The sequence below is a fragment of the Protomyctophum bolini genome (genome assembly GCF_963924005.1).
Source record: "Protomyctophum bolini genome assembly, chromosome: 7".
Lineage (NCBI taxonomy): Eukaryota > Metazoa > Chordata > Actinopteri > Myctophiformes > Myctophidae > Protomyctophum > Protomyctophum bolini.
The window spans coordinates 153,495-171,167 of NC_137868.1; the positions used below are offsets into that span (position 1 = coordinate 153,495).

At 36.6% G+C, this 17,673-nt stretch overlaps 1 protein-coding gene across 1 annotated transcript; it reads right to left on the minus strand.

Annotated features, from left to right (window-relative positions):
* Positions 1-2,177: 2,177 nt before the first annotated feature.
* LOC308318213 (uncharacterized protein) lies at positions 2,178-5,682 on the minus strand. Its single transcript, XM_080767659.1, has 6 exons — positions 5,110-5,682; positions 4,339-4,423; positions 3,997-4,161; positions 3,532-3,673; positions 3,274-3,401; positions 2,178-2,829 (listed from the first exon to the last, which is right to left on the minus strand). The coding sequence occupies exons 2-6, from the start codon at positions 4,396-4,398 to the stop codon at positions 2,494-2,496; spliced, it is 831 nt and encodes a 276-aa protein (XP_080623785.1). The 5' UTR covers positions 4,399-4,423; positions 5,110-5,682; the 3' UTR covers positions 2,178-2,493.
* Between the last annotated feature and the right edge of the window lie 11,991 nt (positions 5,683-17,673).

Genomic DNA, 17,673 nt, shown 5'->3' on the forward strand with positions numbered 1-17,673 from the left:
CCCATGTTTTTTGAAATTTTGAAAAAAAAAGTTAGCCTCGTTTCTCATCATTTTGGACCGTGGGCTATAGCCCATATCGTACGGCATACTATGGCACGCCGTTTTTCATCATTTTTGAGGATTTGAAAAAAATGAAAAATGAAAAAAACGGTGGGTTATAGCCCATGTTTTTTGAAATTTTGGAAAAAAAAGTTAGCCTCGTTTCTCATCATTTTGGACCGTGGGCTATAGCCCATATCGTACGGCATACTATGGCACGCCGTTTTTCATCATTTTTGAGGATTTGAAAAAAATTAAAAATGAAAAAAACGGTGGGTTATAGCCCATGTTTTTTGAAATTTTGGGAAAAAAAGTTAGCCTCGTTTCTCATCATTTTGGACCGTGGGCTATAGCCCATATCGTACGGCATACTATGGCACGCCGTTTTTCATCATTTTTGAGGATTTGAAAAAAATGAAAAATGAAAAAAACGGTGGGTTATAGCCCATGTTTTTTGAAATTTTGAAAAAAAAAGTTAGCCTCGTTTCTCATCATTTTGGACCGTGGGCTATAGCCCATATCGTACGGCATACTATGGCACGCCGTTTTTCATCATTTTTGAGGATTTGAAAAAAATGAAAAATGAAAAAAACGGTGGGTTATAGCCCATGTTTTTTGAAATTTTGGAAAAAAAAGTTAGCCTCGTTTCTCATCATTTTGGACCGTGGGCTATAGCCCATATCGTACGGCATACTATGGCACGCCGTTTTTCATCATTTTTGAGGATTTGAAAAAAATGAAAAATGAAAAAAACGGTGGGTTATAGCCCATGTTTTTTTAAATTTTGAAAAAAAAGTTAGCCTCGTTTCTCATCATTTTGGACCGTGGGCTATAGCCCATATCGTACGGCATACTATGGCACGCCGTTTTTCATCATTTTTGAGGATTTGAAAAAAATGAAAAATGAAAAAAACGGTGGGTTATAGCCCATGTTTTTTGAAATTTTGGAAAAAAAAGTTAGCCTCGTTTCTCATCATTTTGGACCGTGGGCTATAGCCCATATCGTACGGCATACTATGGCACGCCGTTTTTCATCATTTTTGAGGATTTGAAAAAAATGAAAAATGAAAAAAACGGTGGGTTATAGCCCATGTTTTTTGAAATTTTGAAAAAAAAAGTTAGCCTCGTTTCTCATCATTTTGGACCGTGGGCTATAGCCCATATCGTACGGCATACTATGGCACGCCGTTTTTCATCATTTTTGAGGATTTGAAAAAAATGAAAAATGAAAAAAACGGTGGGTTATAGCCCATGTTTTTTGAAATTTTGAAAAAAAAAGTTAGCCTCGTTTCTCATCATTTTGGACCGTGGGCTATAGCCCATATCGTACGGCATACTATGGCACGCCGTTTTTCATCATTTTTGAGGATTTGAAAAAAATGAAAAATGAAAAAACGGTGGGTTATAGCCCATGTTTTTTGAAATTTTGGAAAAAAAAGTTAGCCTCGTTTCTCATCATTTTGGACCGTGGGCTATAGCCCATATCGTACGGCATACTATGGCACGCCGTTTTTCATCATTTTTGAGGATTTGAAAAAAATTAAAAATGAAAAAAACGGTGGGTTATAGCCCATGTTTTTTGAAATTTTGGGAAAAAAAGTTAGCCTCGTTTCTCATCATTTTGGACCGTGGGCTATAGCCCATATCGTACGGCATACTATGGCACGCCGTTTTTCATCATTTTTGAGGATTTGAAAAAAATGAAAAATGAAAAAAACGGTGGGTTATAGCCCATGTTTTTTGAAATTTTGAAAAAAAAAGTTAGCCTCGTTTCTCATCATTTTGGACCGTGGGCTATAGCCCATATCGTACGGCATACTATGGCACGCCGTTTTTCATCATTTTTGAGGATTTGAAAAAAATGAAAAATGAAAAAAACGGTGGGTTATAGCCCATGTTTTTTGAAATTTTGGAAAAAAAAGTTAGCCTCGTTTCTCATCATTTTGGACCGTGGGCTATAGCCCATATCGTACGGCATACTATGGCACGCCGTTTTTCATAATTTTTGAGGATTTGAAAAAAATGAAAAATGAAAAAAACGGTGGGTTATAGCCCATGTTTTTTGAAATTTTGAAAAAAAAAGTTAGCCTCGTTTCTCATCATTTTGTTCCTTAAAAAACTTAAAACAATGCTGGAAATGTAGGAAAAAATATTTATTTTAGTATTAATAAGGTGCTTCATTAATAGGTAGCTTTTTTCAATATGCTTCAAGCATAACAGTGTCTAAACAGTGCAAAAACCTCACCTTCAGCATAATTTGCTCATTCCAAATATACAGTGCAATCTGTTTGAACAACTTAAAGTGCTATAACATGATGTATAAAATGAACACTTAGAACAGTGCAATAATGTCACCTTCAGCACAAATACACACCCAACTCACCAGATCCTCCACATCAACAGCTTTCCCTGCCACCTGGGCAGCGAGAGAGGACATCCAAAACATTACATCGCTCAATTAGACATTTCATAAACGTCCAAGTCTATTTGTTGAGCGATGAACGCAAAAAAAGTCACGGGTTTGGATTCCTGTCCTGCTATTCCATAGACAGCATTTTGAAGGAATTCCCAAACAGGAGCACACTGTTTCGGGTAATGGATATTAAAAACATAAAACATCTTGAAACAGACATCGACCGCCTGCAGCAATGTGTTTTGTTCCAACGCCTCCCCAGCCAGAATGACGAACGCCTGGGATGACTTTCGAACGTCGTTACCCAGCGACAGGACATAGGGGTACTCTGTTGATGCCCTTGCTTGCTGGGCGTACTCCACCATGTTTGTTCCAACCTGAGCAAGAAATAAACAAAAGGCATATATACATCAACCAAAGTAAGATTGTCGACATACAAAGAGTAAGCAAGACAATGGCGTTCACTGATTGCAGTGGCTGATATGGCATGTTGAGAAATTCATTTTCGGAATAATTCTATAACAAGCAGCCAGGCTCTGCACCACCGTTTTCCCATCTAGACCAAAAATATCTGATCTACCAGCTCACAATGTCAGAAATTTCCCAGTTTGATCCCGGGCTAGCCAAACGGTTGGGTCGAAGTGTCCCTGAGCAAGACTCTGAACCCCTAATTACTCCCGATGAGCAGGTAGGTGCCTTGCATGGCTTCCTCCTAGCAGATGTGATATTGTTGGTCAATGCGCCCCCCCCCCCAGAATATGGCTGCTGGGTTCAAGTGGTTAAATGAGTAACATTTCCTTTAGAAATGCAGAGGGACTTACAGGCTGATGGTCTATAAACGCCAACTTGGACTCCTGGATGGTGTGCCGAATGGTTTTCTTGTTATGTTTATAGACGGTTGGTGGAAGCAGTGCTGGTAACTGGGACAGGGCACGTTCCCCCAAAACATCTGTAGGAACACAATTTTATATGCATCAATATGTGGAATGGCACATGAATGATTGTCATTTAGTAGCAAAAACAAACACCTGCTAAATGTAAATTTGCATTGTCTGCTGTATAATATAACAATATAGTACCAGGTGTTAATCCATCCAACATGTAGAGGAGCTTCCCTTCTCTTCTGGCCAGGTCCAAGATTTTCTCTGCATAAACAGGCAGCCAGGTCTCAAAAGGTTTGGGTGCAGCCTCTCCATGCAGGATCTCAAAGTCCTGTGCAATCTTAACCCATTGATGCCTGAGGCCGAATCTGGGAACGCCTTCTAGGGCCTGACCTAAGGTTTCTGAAAACCTTCAAATTCTGATGATTTTTTTTTTAAATAGTTATGTTGCTACATGTATAGCAATAGCTGATGAGACACAGAGAGCACGGCCGGCATCAAGGGTAGAACAACGTATACGTTGCACCAGGCGTCAATGGGTTAATAAAAAAAAAAACAGGATATGGTACTTTCTATTAAAGTACACAAGGATATTACCAAATACCAATCACTAAATTATGTGGCTCTATTCATTGCTTCAATATATTCAGTTACAACGATTACCTGGTATGCACGTCTGACGAACGGCAAGTTCATTGGTTGGAACCAATTAGTGGTGTCGGCTGTGTTCGTTTCTGACGCTGTTAATACCTTTCTTACGTATTTGACTCTGTCTTCGATGAAACCAGTGGCTGTTAATTTCCCCTGTCCTGTGGTAAACCAGAGTCCCTGTAAAGAAATTAAACTCTTGAATGAACAGAGATGAGGCACATTTTAATTTTGACAGTGGCCAGAAGACGTGGCCGGAACAGGGTTTTTCTGTACATTGGGCATATAAAGTCGTCCAGTACTCTTGTGTCCAAATAACTTTAGCATCAATCCCTTTACAAAATGTGAATTACTCACAAAGCCACTTCTTGAGTCATCTTTCAAGCAGGGAAATGCCTGAATCAAATTACTGGCCATTGCCTGTTTGGTCTCGGAGGCAAGGCTGTAAACACAGGAGAAAAAAATAAATTACCAGCAGAGTCAAACTAGATAGTACTGCTAAAACATGTCACGCACTCCAGTATAATGGCTGTAGCATTTTCTGGAGCTAATAGGGATCATAACAAAAAACACTAAACATGTGTTTTGGTACATGTGTTGTGCATGTTTATGTTGGTAGTCTGTCTTTAAATAATCATTTGATCATACGACTACTTTATTTGCATTTCACCTCAGACACTACTTTCAAGTCACTAATTACTTTTATACTTAATACAAATATAGGTAAATGTTGAGTTTCACAGCTGTAATACTGCGTGTTGTACCAGAAATATAAAGTGAAGAAATAGTAGACGGAGGAATAACACTAGAGTAAATAAATATCACACCAGGAGGCATCAGCTGTTGCTGGATCAGTACGACAAGTCACTGACAGATTTATTTACACCTGGTTATATACAGATTAGTCAACAATCACTTCCGGTCTGGCTTCACAATAAGAGAACTCAATAATAAAATATATATACATAATAAAGATCATATTCCAACAGTAAATGTCAAGACTTGTCCCATCATATCTTTCCCCTGAAAGAAGATTCATATACCTATTTCAAACTAGTGTTTGCATGAGTGTGTGTGTGTGTGTGTGTGTGTGTGTGTGTGTGTGTGTGTGTGTGTGTGTTTAAGTACCATTCTCCAAACTTCTCTGTGATGTGAGAACACAAAATACGGACGAGGCAACTTCTCTGTATAATAGTTATGGATGGGTTCCTCGCATCCAGGCTCTTTGCATCAAGGGTCACCAGGATCAGCTGGCCTTCAGTCGCGCTTATGAGAACCTGGAGAATATTCTGAGGAAATTGAAAGAAGGGACCACATTGCAGATATTGTTTATTACTCTTCAGTGTTGATTAAATAAAAAGTTACACCCAAGTCTTAAAAGTGGAACTTACAAATTGTGGAATGATATGCAGACCCAAGTAGCGAACTCAGAAGACTGCATACAGTATGTATGCATGTTTGTGAGAGATGTGTACCAGAAAGGACATTCTCATGGCCAAAGTTTAGATAAAACCCCATCTGACCATGTGTTGTTACTGGGACCTCCCAGACCCCCATCTGACCATGTGTTGTTACTGGGACCTCCCAGACCCCCATCTGACCATGTGTTGTTATACTGGGACCTCCCAGACCCCCATCTGACCATGTGTTGTTATACTGGGACCTCCCAGAAGCAAAGATTTGAGTTAGAAATGTTCGCTCTGAAAAAATATACCAGTATATACAAAGATTTGTGCCACATTTTCACAATTAAAAAAAAAGGTTGATAAGCACTGTAGCTAGCTCATACTGTCACAATGCCAGCACACAGTCAGTCAGGCAGACAGACAGACAGACAGACAGACAGACAGACAGACAGACAGACAGACAGGCAGGCAGACAGACAGGCAGGCAGGCAGACTCCACTGCTGTCAAACGAGGTAGTAATCCTCACATACAACCACAGCTAACATGCAAGTGCTTGTTCTGCAATGCTTGGCTTGGGTGCGCCTCCCCTCCCCTCTCCTCTCCTCTCCTCTCCTCTCCTCTCCTCTCCTCTTTTTACAAAATACTTTTTACAAAATACTTTTTACAAAATACTTTTTACAAAATACTTTTTACAAAATACTTTTTACAAAATACTTTTTACAAAATACTTTTTACAAAATACTTTTTACAAAATACTTTTTACAAAATACTTTTTACAAAATACTTTTTGGCAAATTATTTTGGCAAATTATTTTGGCAAATTATTTTAGCAAATTATTTTGGGGGGCAAATTATTTTGGGGGGCAAATTATTTTGCAGGCAAATTATTAGGGTTTTGGCAAATAATTTTTTTAGGCAAATTCTTAGGGTTTTGGCAAATTATTTTTTTAGGCAAATTCTTAGGGTTTTGGCAAATTATTTTGCAGGCAAATTATTTTGCAGGCAAATTATTTTGCAGGCAAATTATTTAGCAGGCAAATTATTTAGCAGGCAAATTATTTTGCAGGCAAATTATTTAGCAGGCAAATTATTTAGCAGGCAAATTATTTTGCAGCCAAATTATTTAGCAGGCAAATTATTTAGCAGGCAAATTATTTTGCAGGCAAATTATTTTACAAAATACTTTTTACAAAATACTTTTTACAAAATACTTTTTACAAAATACTTTTTACAAAATACTTTTTACAAAATACTTTTTACAAAATACTTTTTACAAAATACTTTTTGTCAAATTATTTTGTCAAATTATTTTGTCAAATTATTTTGTCAAATTATTTTGTCAAATTATTTTGTCAAATTATTTTGTCAAATTATTTTGTCAAATTTGTCAAATTATTTTGTCAAATTTGTCAAATTATTTTGTCAACTTTTGACACTTTTGGTTGTTGAGAAACAGCTCCTAAAACATTATTTGACACTTTTGGTTGTTGAGAAACAGCTCCTAAAACATTATTTGACACTTTTGGTTGTTGAGAAACTTTTTACAAAATACTTTTTACAAAATACTTTTTACAAAATACTTTTTGTCAAATTATTTTGTCAAATTATTTTGTCAAATTATTTTGTCAAATTATTTTGTCAAATTATTTTGTCAAATTAAATTATTTTGTCAAATTATTTTGTCAAATTATTTTGTCAACTTTTGACACTTTTGGTTGTTGAGAAACAGCTCCTAAAACATTATTTGACACTTTTGGTTGTTGAGAACCAGCTCATAAAACATTATTTGACACTTTTGGTTCAATTTCCCCGCCCATACGCATCAAGTCTACCGAAGTATCAGAAAATGAAAAAAAATGTGGGTTATAGCCCATGTTTTTTGAAATTTTGGAAAAAAAAGTTAGCCTCGTTTCTCATCATTTTGGACCGTGGGCATACTATGGCACGCCGTTTTTCATCATTTTTGAGGATTTGAAAAAAATGAAAAATGAAAAAAACGGTGGGTTATAGCCCATGTTTTTTGAAATTTTGAAAAAAAAAGTTAGCCTCGTTTCTCATCATTTTGGACCACAAATTTCGTACGGCATACTATGGCACACCGTTTTTCATCATTTTTGAGGATTTGAAAAAAATGAAAAATGAAAAAAACGGTGGGTTATAGCCCATGTTTTTTGAAATTTTGAAAAAAAAAGTTAGCCTCGTTTCTCATCATTTTGGACCGTGGGCTAGGGTTAGGGTTAGGGTTAGGGTTGGACCGTGGGCTATAGCCCATATCGTACGGCATACTATGGCACGCCGTTTTTCATCATTTTTGAGGATTTGAAAAAAATGAAAAATTAAAAAAAACGGTGGGTTATAGCCCATGTTTTTTGAAATTTTGGAAAAAAAAGGTAGCCTCGTTTCTCATCATTTTGGACCGTGGGCTATAGCCCATATCGTACGGCATACTATGGCACGCCGTTTTTCATCATTTTTGAGGATTTGAAAAAAATGAAAAATGAAAAAAACGGTGGGTTATAGCCCATGTTTTTTGAAATTTTGGAAAAAAAAGTTAGCCTCGTTTCTCATCATTTTGGACCGTGGGCTATAGCCCATATCGTACGGCATACTATGGCACGCCGTTTTTCATCATTTTTGAGGATTTGAAAAAAATGAAAAATGAAAAAAACGGTGGGTTATAGCCCATGTTTTTTGAAATTTTGAAAAAAAAAGTTAGCCTCGTTTCTCATCATTTTGGACCGTGGGCTATAGCCCATATCGTACGGCATACTAAGGCACGCCGTTTTTCATCATTTTTGAGGATTTGAAAAAAATGAAAAATGAAAAAAACGGTGGGTTATAGCCCATGTTTTTTGAAATTTTGGAAAAAAAAGTTAGCCTCGTTTCTCATCATTTTGGACTGTGGGCTATAGCCCATATCGTACGGCATACTATGGCACGCCGTTTTTCATCATTTTTGAGGATTTGAAAAAAATGAAAAATGAAAAAAACGGTGGGTTATAGCCCATGTTTTTTGAAATTTTGAAAAAAAAAGTTAGCCTCGTTTCTCATCATTTTGGACCGTGGGCTATAGCCCATATCGTACGGCATACTATGGCACGCCGTTTTTCATCATTTTTGAGGATTTGAAAAAAATGAAAAATGAAAAAAACGGTGGGTTATAGCCCATGTTTTTTGAAAAAAAAAGTTAGCCTCGTTTCTCATCATTTTGGACCGTGGGCTATAGCCCATATCGTACGGCATACTATGGCACGCCGTTTTTCATCATTTTTGAGGATTTGAAAAAAATGAAAAATGAAAAAAACGGTGGGTTATAGCCCATGTTTTTTGAAATTTTGGAAAAAAAAGGTAGCCTCGTTTCTCATCATTTTGGACCGTGGGCTATAGCCCATATCGTACGGCATACTATGGCACGCCGTTTTTCATCATTTTTGAGGATTTGAAAAAAATGAAAAATGAAAGAAACGGTGGGTTATAGCCCATGTTTTTTTGAAATTTTGAAAAAAAAAGTTAGCCTCGTTTCTCATCATTTTGGACCGTGGGCTATAGCCCATATCGTACGGCATACTATGGCACGCCGTTTTTCATCATTTTTGAGGATTTGAAAAAAATGAAAAATGAAAAAAACGGTGGGTTATAGCCCATGTTTTTTTGAAATTTTGAAAAAAAAAGTTAGCCTCGTTTCTCATCATTTTGGACCGTGGGCTATAGCCCATATCGTACGGCATACTATGGCACGCCGTTTTTCATCATTTTTGAGGATTTGAAAAAAATGAAAAATGAAAAAAACGGTGGGTTATAGCCCATGTTTTTTGAAATTTTGAAAAAAAAGTTAGCCTCGTTTCTCATCATTTTGGACCGTGGGCTATAGCCCATATCGTACGGCATACTATGGCACGCCGTTTTTCATCATTTTTGAGGATTTGAAAAAAATGAAAAATGAAAAAAACGGTGGGTTATAGCCCATGTTTTTTGAAATTTTGGAAAAAAAAGTTAGCCTCGTTTCTCATCATTTTGGACCGTGGGCTATAGCCCATATCGTACGGCATACTATGGCACGCCGTTTTTCATCATTTTTGAGGATTTGAAAAAAATTAAAAATGAAAAAAACGGTGGGTTATAGCCCATGTTTTTTGAAATTTTGAAAAAAAAAGTTAGCCTCGTTTCTCATCATTTTGGACCGTGGGCTATAGCCCATATCGTACGGCATACTATGGCACGCCGTTTTTCATCATTTTTGAGGATTTGAAAAAAATGAAAAATGAAAAAAACGGTGGGTTGTAGCCCATGTTTTTTGAAATTTTGAAAAAAAAAGTTAGCCTCGTTTCTCATCATTTTGGACCGTGGGCTATAGCCCATATCGTACGGCATACTATGGCACGCCGTTTTTCATCATTTTTGAGGATTTGAAAAAAATGAAAAATGAAAAAAACGGTGGGTTATAGCCCATGTTTTTTGAAATTTTGGAAAAAAAAGTTAGCCTCGTTTCTCATCATTTTGGACCGTGGGCTATAGCCCATATCGTACGGCATACTATGGCACGCCGTTTTTCATCATTTTTGAGGATTTGAAAAAAATTAAAAATGAAAAAAACGGTGGGTTATAGCCCATGTTTTTTGAAATTTTGGGAAAAAAAGTTAGCCTCGTTTCTCATCATTTTGGACCGTGGGCTATAGCCCATATCGTACGGCATACTATGGCACGCCGTTTTTCATCATTTTTGAGGATTTGAAAAAAATGAAAAATGAAAAAAACGGTGGGTTATAGCCCATGTTTTTTGAAATTTTAAAAAAAAAAGTTAACCTCGTTTCTCATCATTTTGGACCGTGGGCTATAGCCCATATCGTACGGCATACTATGGCACGCCGTTTTTCATCATTTTTGAGGATTTGAAAAAAATGAAAAATGAAAAAAACGGTGGGTTATAGCCCATGTTTTTTGAAATTTTGAAAAAAAAAGTTAGCCTCGTTTCTCATCATTTTGGACCGTGGGCTATAGCCCATATCGTACGGCATACTATGGCACGCCGTTTTTCATCATTTTTGAGGATTTGAAAAAAATGAAAAATGAAAAAAACGGTGGGTTATAGCCCATGTTTTTTGAAATTTTGGAAAAAAAAGTTAGCCTCGTTTCTCATCATTTTGGACCGTGGGCTATAGCCCATATCGTACGGCATACTATGGCACGCCGTTTTTCATAATTTTTGAGGATTTGAAAAAAATGAAAAATGAAAAAAACGGTGGGTTATAGCCCATGTTTTTTTGAAATTTTGAAAAAAAAAGTTAGCCTCGTTTCTCATCATTTTGGACCGTGGGCTATAGCCCATATCGTACGGCATACTATGGCACGCCGTTTTTCATCATTTTTGAGGATTTGAAAAAAATGAAAAATGAAAAAAACGGTGGGTTATAGCCCATGTTTTTTTGAAATTTTGAAAAAAAAAGTTAGCCTCGTTTCTCATCATTTTGGACCGTGGGCTATAGCCCATATCGTACGGCATACTATGGCACGCCGTTTTTCATCATTTTTGAGGATTTGAAAAAAATGAAAAATGAAAAAAACGGTGGGTTATAGCCCATGTTTTTTGAAATTTTGAAAAAAAAGTTAGCCTCGTTTCTCATCATTTTGGACCGTGGGCTATAGCCCATATCGTACGGCATACTATGGCACGCCGTTTTTCATCATTTTTGAGGATTTGAAAAAAATGAAAAATGAAAAAAACGGTGGGTTATAGCCCATGTTTTTTGAAATTTTGGAAAAAAAAGTTAGCCTCGTTTCTCATCATTTTGGACCGTGGGCTATAGCCCATATCGTACGGCATACTATGGCACGCCGTTTTTCATCATTTTTGAGGATTTGAAAAAAATGAAAAATGAAAAAAACGGTGGGTTATAGCCCATGTTTTTTGAAATTTTGGAAAAAAAAGGTAGCCTCGTTTCTCATCATTTTGGACCGTGGGCTATAGCCCATATCGTACGGCATACTATGGCACGCCGTTTTTCATCATTTTTGAGGATTTGAAAAAAATGAAAAATGAAAAAAACGGTGGGTTATAGCCCATGTTTTTTGAAATTTTGGAAAAAAAAGTTAGCCTCGTTTCTCATCATTTTGGACCGTGGGCTATAGCCCATATCGTACGGCATACTATGGCACGCCGTTTTTCATCATTTTTGAGGATTTGAAAAAAATGAAAAATGAAAAAAACGGTGGGTTATAGCCCATGTTTTTTGAAATTTTGGAAAAAAAAGTTAGCCTCGTTTCTCATCATTTTGGACCGTGGGCTATAGCCCATATCGTACGGCATACTATGGCACGCCGTTTTTCATCATTTTTGAGGATTTGAAAAAAATGAAAAATGAAAAAAACGGTGGGTTATAGCCCATGTTTTTTGAAATTTTGAAAAAAAAAGTTAGCCTCGTTTCTCATCATTTTGGACCGTGGGCCCATATCGTACGGCATACTAAGGCACGCCGTTTTTCATCATTTTTGAGGATTTGAAAAAAATGAAAAATGAAAAAAACGGTGGGTTATAGCCCATGTTTTTTGAAATTTTGGAAAAAAAAGTTAGCCTCGTTTCTCATCATTTTGGACTGTGGGCTATAGCCCATATCGTACGGCATACTATGGCACGCCGTTTTTCATCATTTTTGAGGATTTGAAAAAAATGAAAAATGAAAAAAACGGTGGGTTATAGCCCATGTTTTTTGAAATTTTGAAAAAAAAGTTAGCCTCGTTTCTCATCATTTTGGACCGTGGGCTATAGCCCATATCGTACGGCATACTATGGCACGCCGTTTTTCATCATTTTTGAGGATTTGAAAAAAATGAAAAATGAAAAAAACGGTGGGTTATAGCCCATGTTTTTTGAAAAAAAAAGTTAGCCTCGTTTCTCATCATTTTGGACCGTGGGCTATAGCCCATATCGTACGGCATACTATGGCACGCCGTTTTTCATCATTTTTGAGGATTTGAAAAAAATGAAAAATGAAAAAAACGGTGGGTTATAGCCCATGTTTTTTGAAATTTTGGAAAAAAAAGTTAGCCTCGTTTCTCATCATTTTGGACCGTGGGCTATAGCCCATATCGTACGGCATACTATGGCACGCCGTTTTTCATCATTTTTGAGGATTTGAAAAAAATGAAAAATGAAAAAAACGGTGGGTTATAGCCCATGTTTTTTGAAATTTTGAAAAAAAAAGTTAGCCTCGTTTCTCATCATTTTGGACCGTGGGCTATAGCCCATATCGTACGGCATACTATGGCACGCCGTTTTTCATCATTTTTGAGGATTTGAAAAAAATGAAAAATGAAAAAAACGGTGGGTTATAGCCCATGTTTTTTGAAATTTTGAAAAAAAAAGTTAGCCTCGTTTCTCATCATTTTGGACCGTGGGCTATAGCCCATATCGTACGGCATACTATGGCACGCCGTTTTTCATCATTTTTGAGGATTTGAAAAAAATGAAAAATGAAAAAAACGGTGGGTTATAGCCCATGTTTTTTGAAATTTTGGAAAAAAAAGTTAGCCTCGTTTCTCATCATTTTGGACCGTGGGCTATAGCCCATATCGTACGGCATACTATGGCACGCCGTTTTTCATCATTTTTGAGGATTTGAAAAAAATTAAAAATGAAAAAAACGGTGGGTTATAGCCCATGTTTTTTGAAATTTTGGGAAAAAAAGTTAGCCTCGTTTCTCATCATTTTGGACCGTGGGCTATAGCCCATATCGTACGGCATACTATGGCACGCCGTTTTTCATCATTTTTGAGGATTTGAAAAAAATGAAAAATGAAAAAAACGGTGGGTTATAGCCCATGTTTTTTGAAATTTTAAAAAAAAAAGTTAACCTCGTTTCTCATCATTTTGGACCGTGGGCTATAGCCCATATCGTACGGCATACTATGGCACGCCGTTTTTCATCATTTTTGAGGATTTGAAAAAAATGAAAAATGAAAAAAACGGTGGGTTATAGCCCATGTTTTTTGAAATTTTGAAAAAAAAAGTTAGCCTCGTTTCTCATCATTTTGGACCGTGGGCTATAGCCCATATCGTACGGCATACTATGGCACGCCGTTTTTCATCATTTTTGAGGATTTGAAAAAAATGAAAAATGAAAAAAACGGTGGGTTATAGCCCATGTTTTTTGAAATTTTGGAAAAAAAAGTTAGCCTCGTTTCTCATCATTTTGGACCGTGGGCTATAGCCCATATCGTACGGCATACTATGGCACGCCGTTTTTCATAATTTTTGAGGATTTGAAAAAAATGAAAAATGAAAAAAACGGTGGGTTATAGCCCATGTTTTTTTGAAATTTTGAAAAAAAAAGTTAGCCTCGTTTCTCATCATTTTGGACCGTGGGCTATAGCCCATATCGTACGGCATACTATGGCACGCCGTTTTTCATCATTTTTGAGGATTTGAAAAAAATGAAAAATGAAAAAAACGGTGGGTTATAGCCCATGTTTTTTGAAATTTTGAAAAAAAAAGTTAGCCTCGTTTCTCATCATTTTGGACCGTGGGCTATAGCCCATATCGTACGGCATACTATGGCACGCCGTTTTTCATCATTTTTGAGGATTTGAAAAAAATGAAAAATGAAAAAAACGGTGGGTTATAGCCCATGTTTTTTGAAATTTTGAAAAAAAAGTTAGCCTCGTTTCTCATCATTTTGGACCGTGGGCTATAGCCCATATCGTACGGCATACTATGGCACGCCGTTTTTCATCATTTTTGAGGATTTGAAAAAAATGAAAAATGAAAAAAACGGTGGGTTATAGCCCATGTTTTTTGAAATTTTGGAAAAAAAAGTTAGCCTCGTTTCTCATCATTTTGGACCGTGGGCTATAGCCCATATCGTACGGCATACTATGGCACGCCGTTTTTCATCATTTTTGAGGATTTGAAAAAAATGAAAAATGAAAAAAACGGTGGGTTATAGCCCATGTTTTTTGAAATTTTGGAAAAAAAAGGTAGCCTCGTTTCTCATCATTTTGGACCGTGGGCTATAGCCCATATCGTACGGCATACTATGGCACGCCGTTTTTCATCATTTTTGAGGATTTGAAAAAAATGAAAAATGAAAAAAACGGTGGGTTATAGCCCATGTTTTTTGAAATTTTGGAAAAAAAAGTTAGCCTCGTTTCTCATCATTTTGGACCGTGGGCTATAGCCCATATCGTACGGCATACTATGGCACGCCGTTTTTCATCATTTTTGAGGATTTGAAAAAAATGAAAAATGAAAAAAACGGTGGGTTATAGCCCATGTTTTTTGAAATTTTGGAAAAAAAAGTTAGCCTCGTTTCTCATCATTTTGGACCGTGGGCTATAGCCCATATCGTACGGCATACTATGGCACGCCGTTTTTCATCATTTTTGAGGATTTGAAAAAAATGAAAAATGAAAAAAACGGTGGGTTATAGCCCATGTTTTTTGAAATTTTGAAAAAAAAAGTTAGCCTCGTTTCTCATCATTTTGGACCGTGGGCCCATATCGTACGGCATACTAAGGCACGCCGTTTTTCATCATTTTTGAGGATTTGAAAAAAATGAAAAATGAAAAAAACGGTGGGTTATAGCCCATGTTTTTTGAAATTTTGGAAAAAAAAGTTAGCCTCGTTTCTCATCATTTTGGACTGTGGGCTATAGCCCATATCGTACGGCATACTATGGCACGCCGTTTTTCATCATTTTTGAGGATTTGAAAAAAATGAAAAATGAAAAAAACGGTGGGTTATAGCCCATGTTTTTTGAAATTTTGAAAAAAAAAGTTAGCCTCGTTTCTCATCATTTTGGACCGTGGGCTATAGCCCATATCGTACGGCATACTATGGCACGCCGTTTTTCATCATTTTTGAGGATTTGAAAAAAATGAAAAATGAAAAAAACGGTGGGTTATAGCCCATGTTTTTTGAAAAAAAAAGTTAGCCTCGTTTCTCATCATTTTGGACCGTGGGCTATAGCCCATATCGTACGGCATACTATGGCACGCCGTTTTTCATCATTTTTGAGGATTTGAAAAAAATGAAAAATGAAAAAAACGGTGGGTTATAGCCCATGTTTTTTGAAATTTTGGAAAAAAAAGTTAGCCTCGTTTCTCATCATTTTGGACCGTGGGCTATAGCCCATATCGTACGGCATACTATGGCACGCCGTTTTTCATCATTTTTGAGGATTTGAAAAAAATGAAAAATGAAAAAAACGGTGGGTTATAGCCCATGTTTTTTGAAATTTTGAAAAAAAAAGTTAGCCTCGTTTCTCATCATTTTGGACCGTGGGCTATAGCCCATATCGTACGGCATACTATGGCACGCCGTTTTTCATCATTTTTGAGGATTTGAAAAAAATGAAAAATGAAAAAAACGGTGGGTTATAGCCCATGTTTTTTGAAATTTTGAAAAAAAAAGTTAGCCTCGTTTCTCATCATTTTGGACCGTGGGCTATAGCCCATATCGTACGGCATACTATGGCACGCCGTTTTTCATCATTTTTGAGGATTTGAAAAAAATGAAAAATGAAAAAAACGGTGGGTTATAGCCCATGTTTTTTGAAATTTTGGAAAAAAAAAGTTAGCCTCGTTTCTCATCATTTTGGACCGTGGGCTATAGCCCATATCGTACGGCATACTATGGCACGCCGTTTTTCATCATTTTTGAGGATTTGAAAAAAATGAAAAATGAAAAAAACGGTGGGTTATAGCCCATGTTTTTTGAAATTTTGAAAAAAAAAGTTAGCCTCGTTTCTCATCATTTTGGACCGTGGGCTATAGCCCATATCGTACGGCATACTATGGCACGCCGTTTTTCATCATTTTTGAGGATTTGAAAAAAATGAAAAATGAAAAAAACGGTGGGTTATAGCCCATGTTTTTTGAAATTTTGGAAAAAAAAGTTAGCCTCGTTTCTCATCATTTTGGACCGTGGGCTATAGCCCATATCGTACGGCATACTATGGCACGCCGTTTTTCATCATTTTTGAGGATTTGAAAAAAATTAAAAATGAAAAAAACGGTGGGTTATAGCCCATGTTTTTTGAAATTTTGGGAAAAAAAAGTTAGCCTCGTTTCTCATCATTTTGGACCGTGGGCTATAGCCCATATCGTACGGCATACTATGGCACGCCGTTTTTCATCATTTTTGAGGATTTGAAAAAAATGAAAAATGAAAAAAACGGTGGGTTATAGCCCATGTTTTTTGAAATTTTGAAAAAAAAAGTTAGCCTCGTTTCTCATCATTTTGGACCGTGGGCTATAGCCCATATCGTACGGCATACTATGGCACGCCGTTTTTCATCATTTTTGAGGATTTGAAAAAAATGAAAAATGAAAAAAACGGTGGGTTATAGCCCATGTTTTTTGAAATTTTGGAAAAAAAAGTTAGCCTCGTTTCTCATCATTTTGGACCGTGGGCTATAGCCCATATCGTACGGCATACTATGGCACGCCGTTTTTCATAATTTTTGAGGATTTGAAAAAAATGAAAAATGAAAAAAACGGTGGGTTATAGCCCATGTTTTTTGAAATTTTGAAAAAAAAAGTTAGCCTCGTTTCTCATCATTTTGGACCGTGGGCTATAGCCCATATCGTACGGCATACTATGGCACGCCGTTTTTCATCATTTTTGAGGATTTGAAAAAAATGAAAAATGAAAAAAACAGTGGGTTATAGCCCATGTTTTTTGAAATTTTGAAAAAAAAGTTTGCCTCGTTTCTCATCATTTTGGACCGTGGGCTATAGCCCATATCGTACGGCATACTATGGCACGCCGTTTTTCATCATTTTTGAGGATTTGAAAAAAATGAAAAATGAAAAAAACGGTGGGTTATATCCCATGTTTTTTGAAATTTTGGAAAAAAAAGTTAGCCTCGTTTCTCATCATTTTGGACCGTGGGCTATAGCCCATATCGTACGGCATACTATGGCACGCCGTTTTTCATCATTTTTGAGGATTTGAAAAAAATGAAAAATGAAAAAAACGGTGGGTTATAGCCCATGTTTTTTGAAATTTTGAAAAAAAAAGTTAGCCTCGTTTCTCATCATTTTGGACCGTGGGCTATAGCCCATATCGTACGGCATACTATGGCACGCCGTTTTTCATCATTTTTGAGGATTTGAAAAAAATTAAAAATGAAAAAAACGGTGGGTTATAGCCCATGTTTTTTGAAATTTTGGGAAAAAAAGTTAGCCTCGTTTCTCATCATTTTGGACCGTGGGCTATAGCCCATATCGTACGGCATACTATGGCACGCCGTTTTTCATCATTTTTGAGGATTTGAAAAAAATGAAAAA

Excerpts from the sequence above, each read along its gene's own strand:
- LOC308318213 (XM_080767659.1), bottom strand. The coding sequence starts at position 4,398 with ATGGCCAGTAATTTGATTCAGGCATTTCCCTGCTTGAAAGATGACTCA. Across the intron at positions 4,162-4,338 it reads ATGACTCAAGAAGTGGCTTT|GGACTCTGGTTTACCACAGG; the intron begins GTGAGTAATTCA and ends ATTTCTTTACAG. Across the intron at positions 2,830-3,273 it reads CGTTTATAGACCATCAGCCT|GTTGGAACAAACATGGTGGA; the intron begins GTAAGTCCCTCT and ends TTTCTTGCTCAG.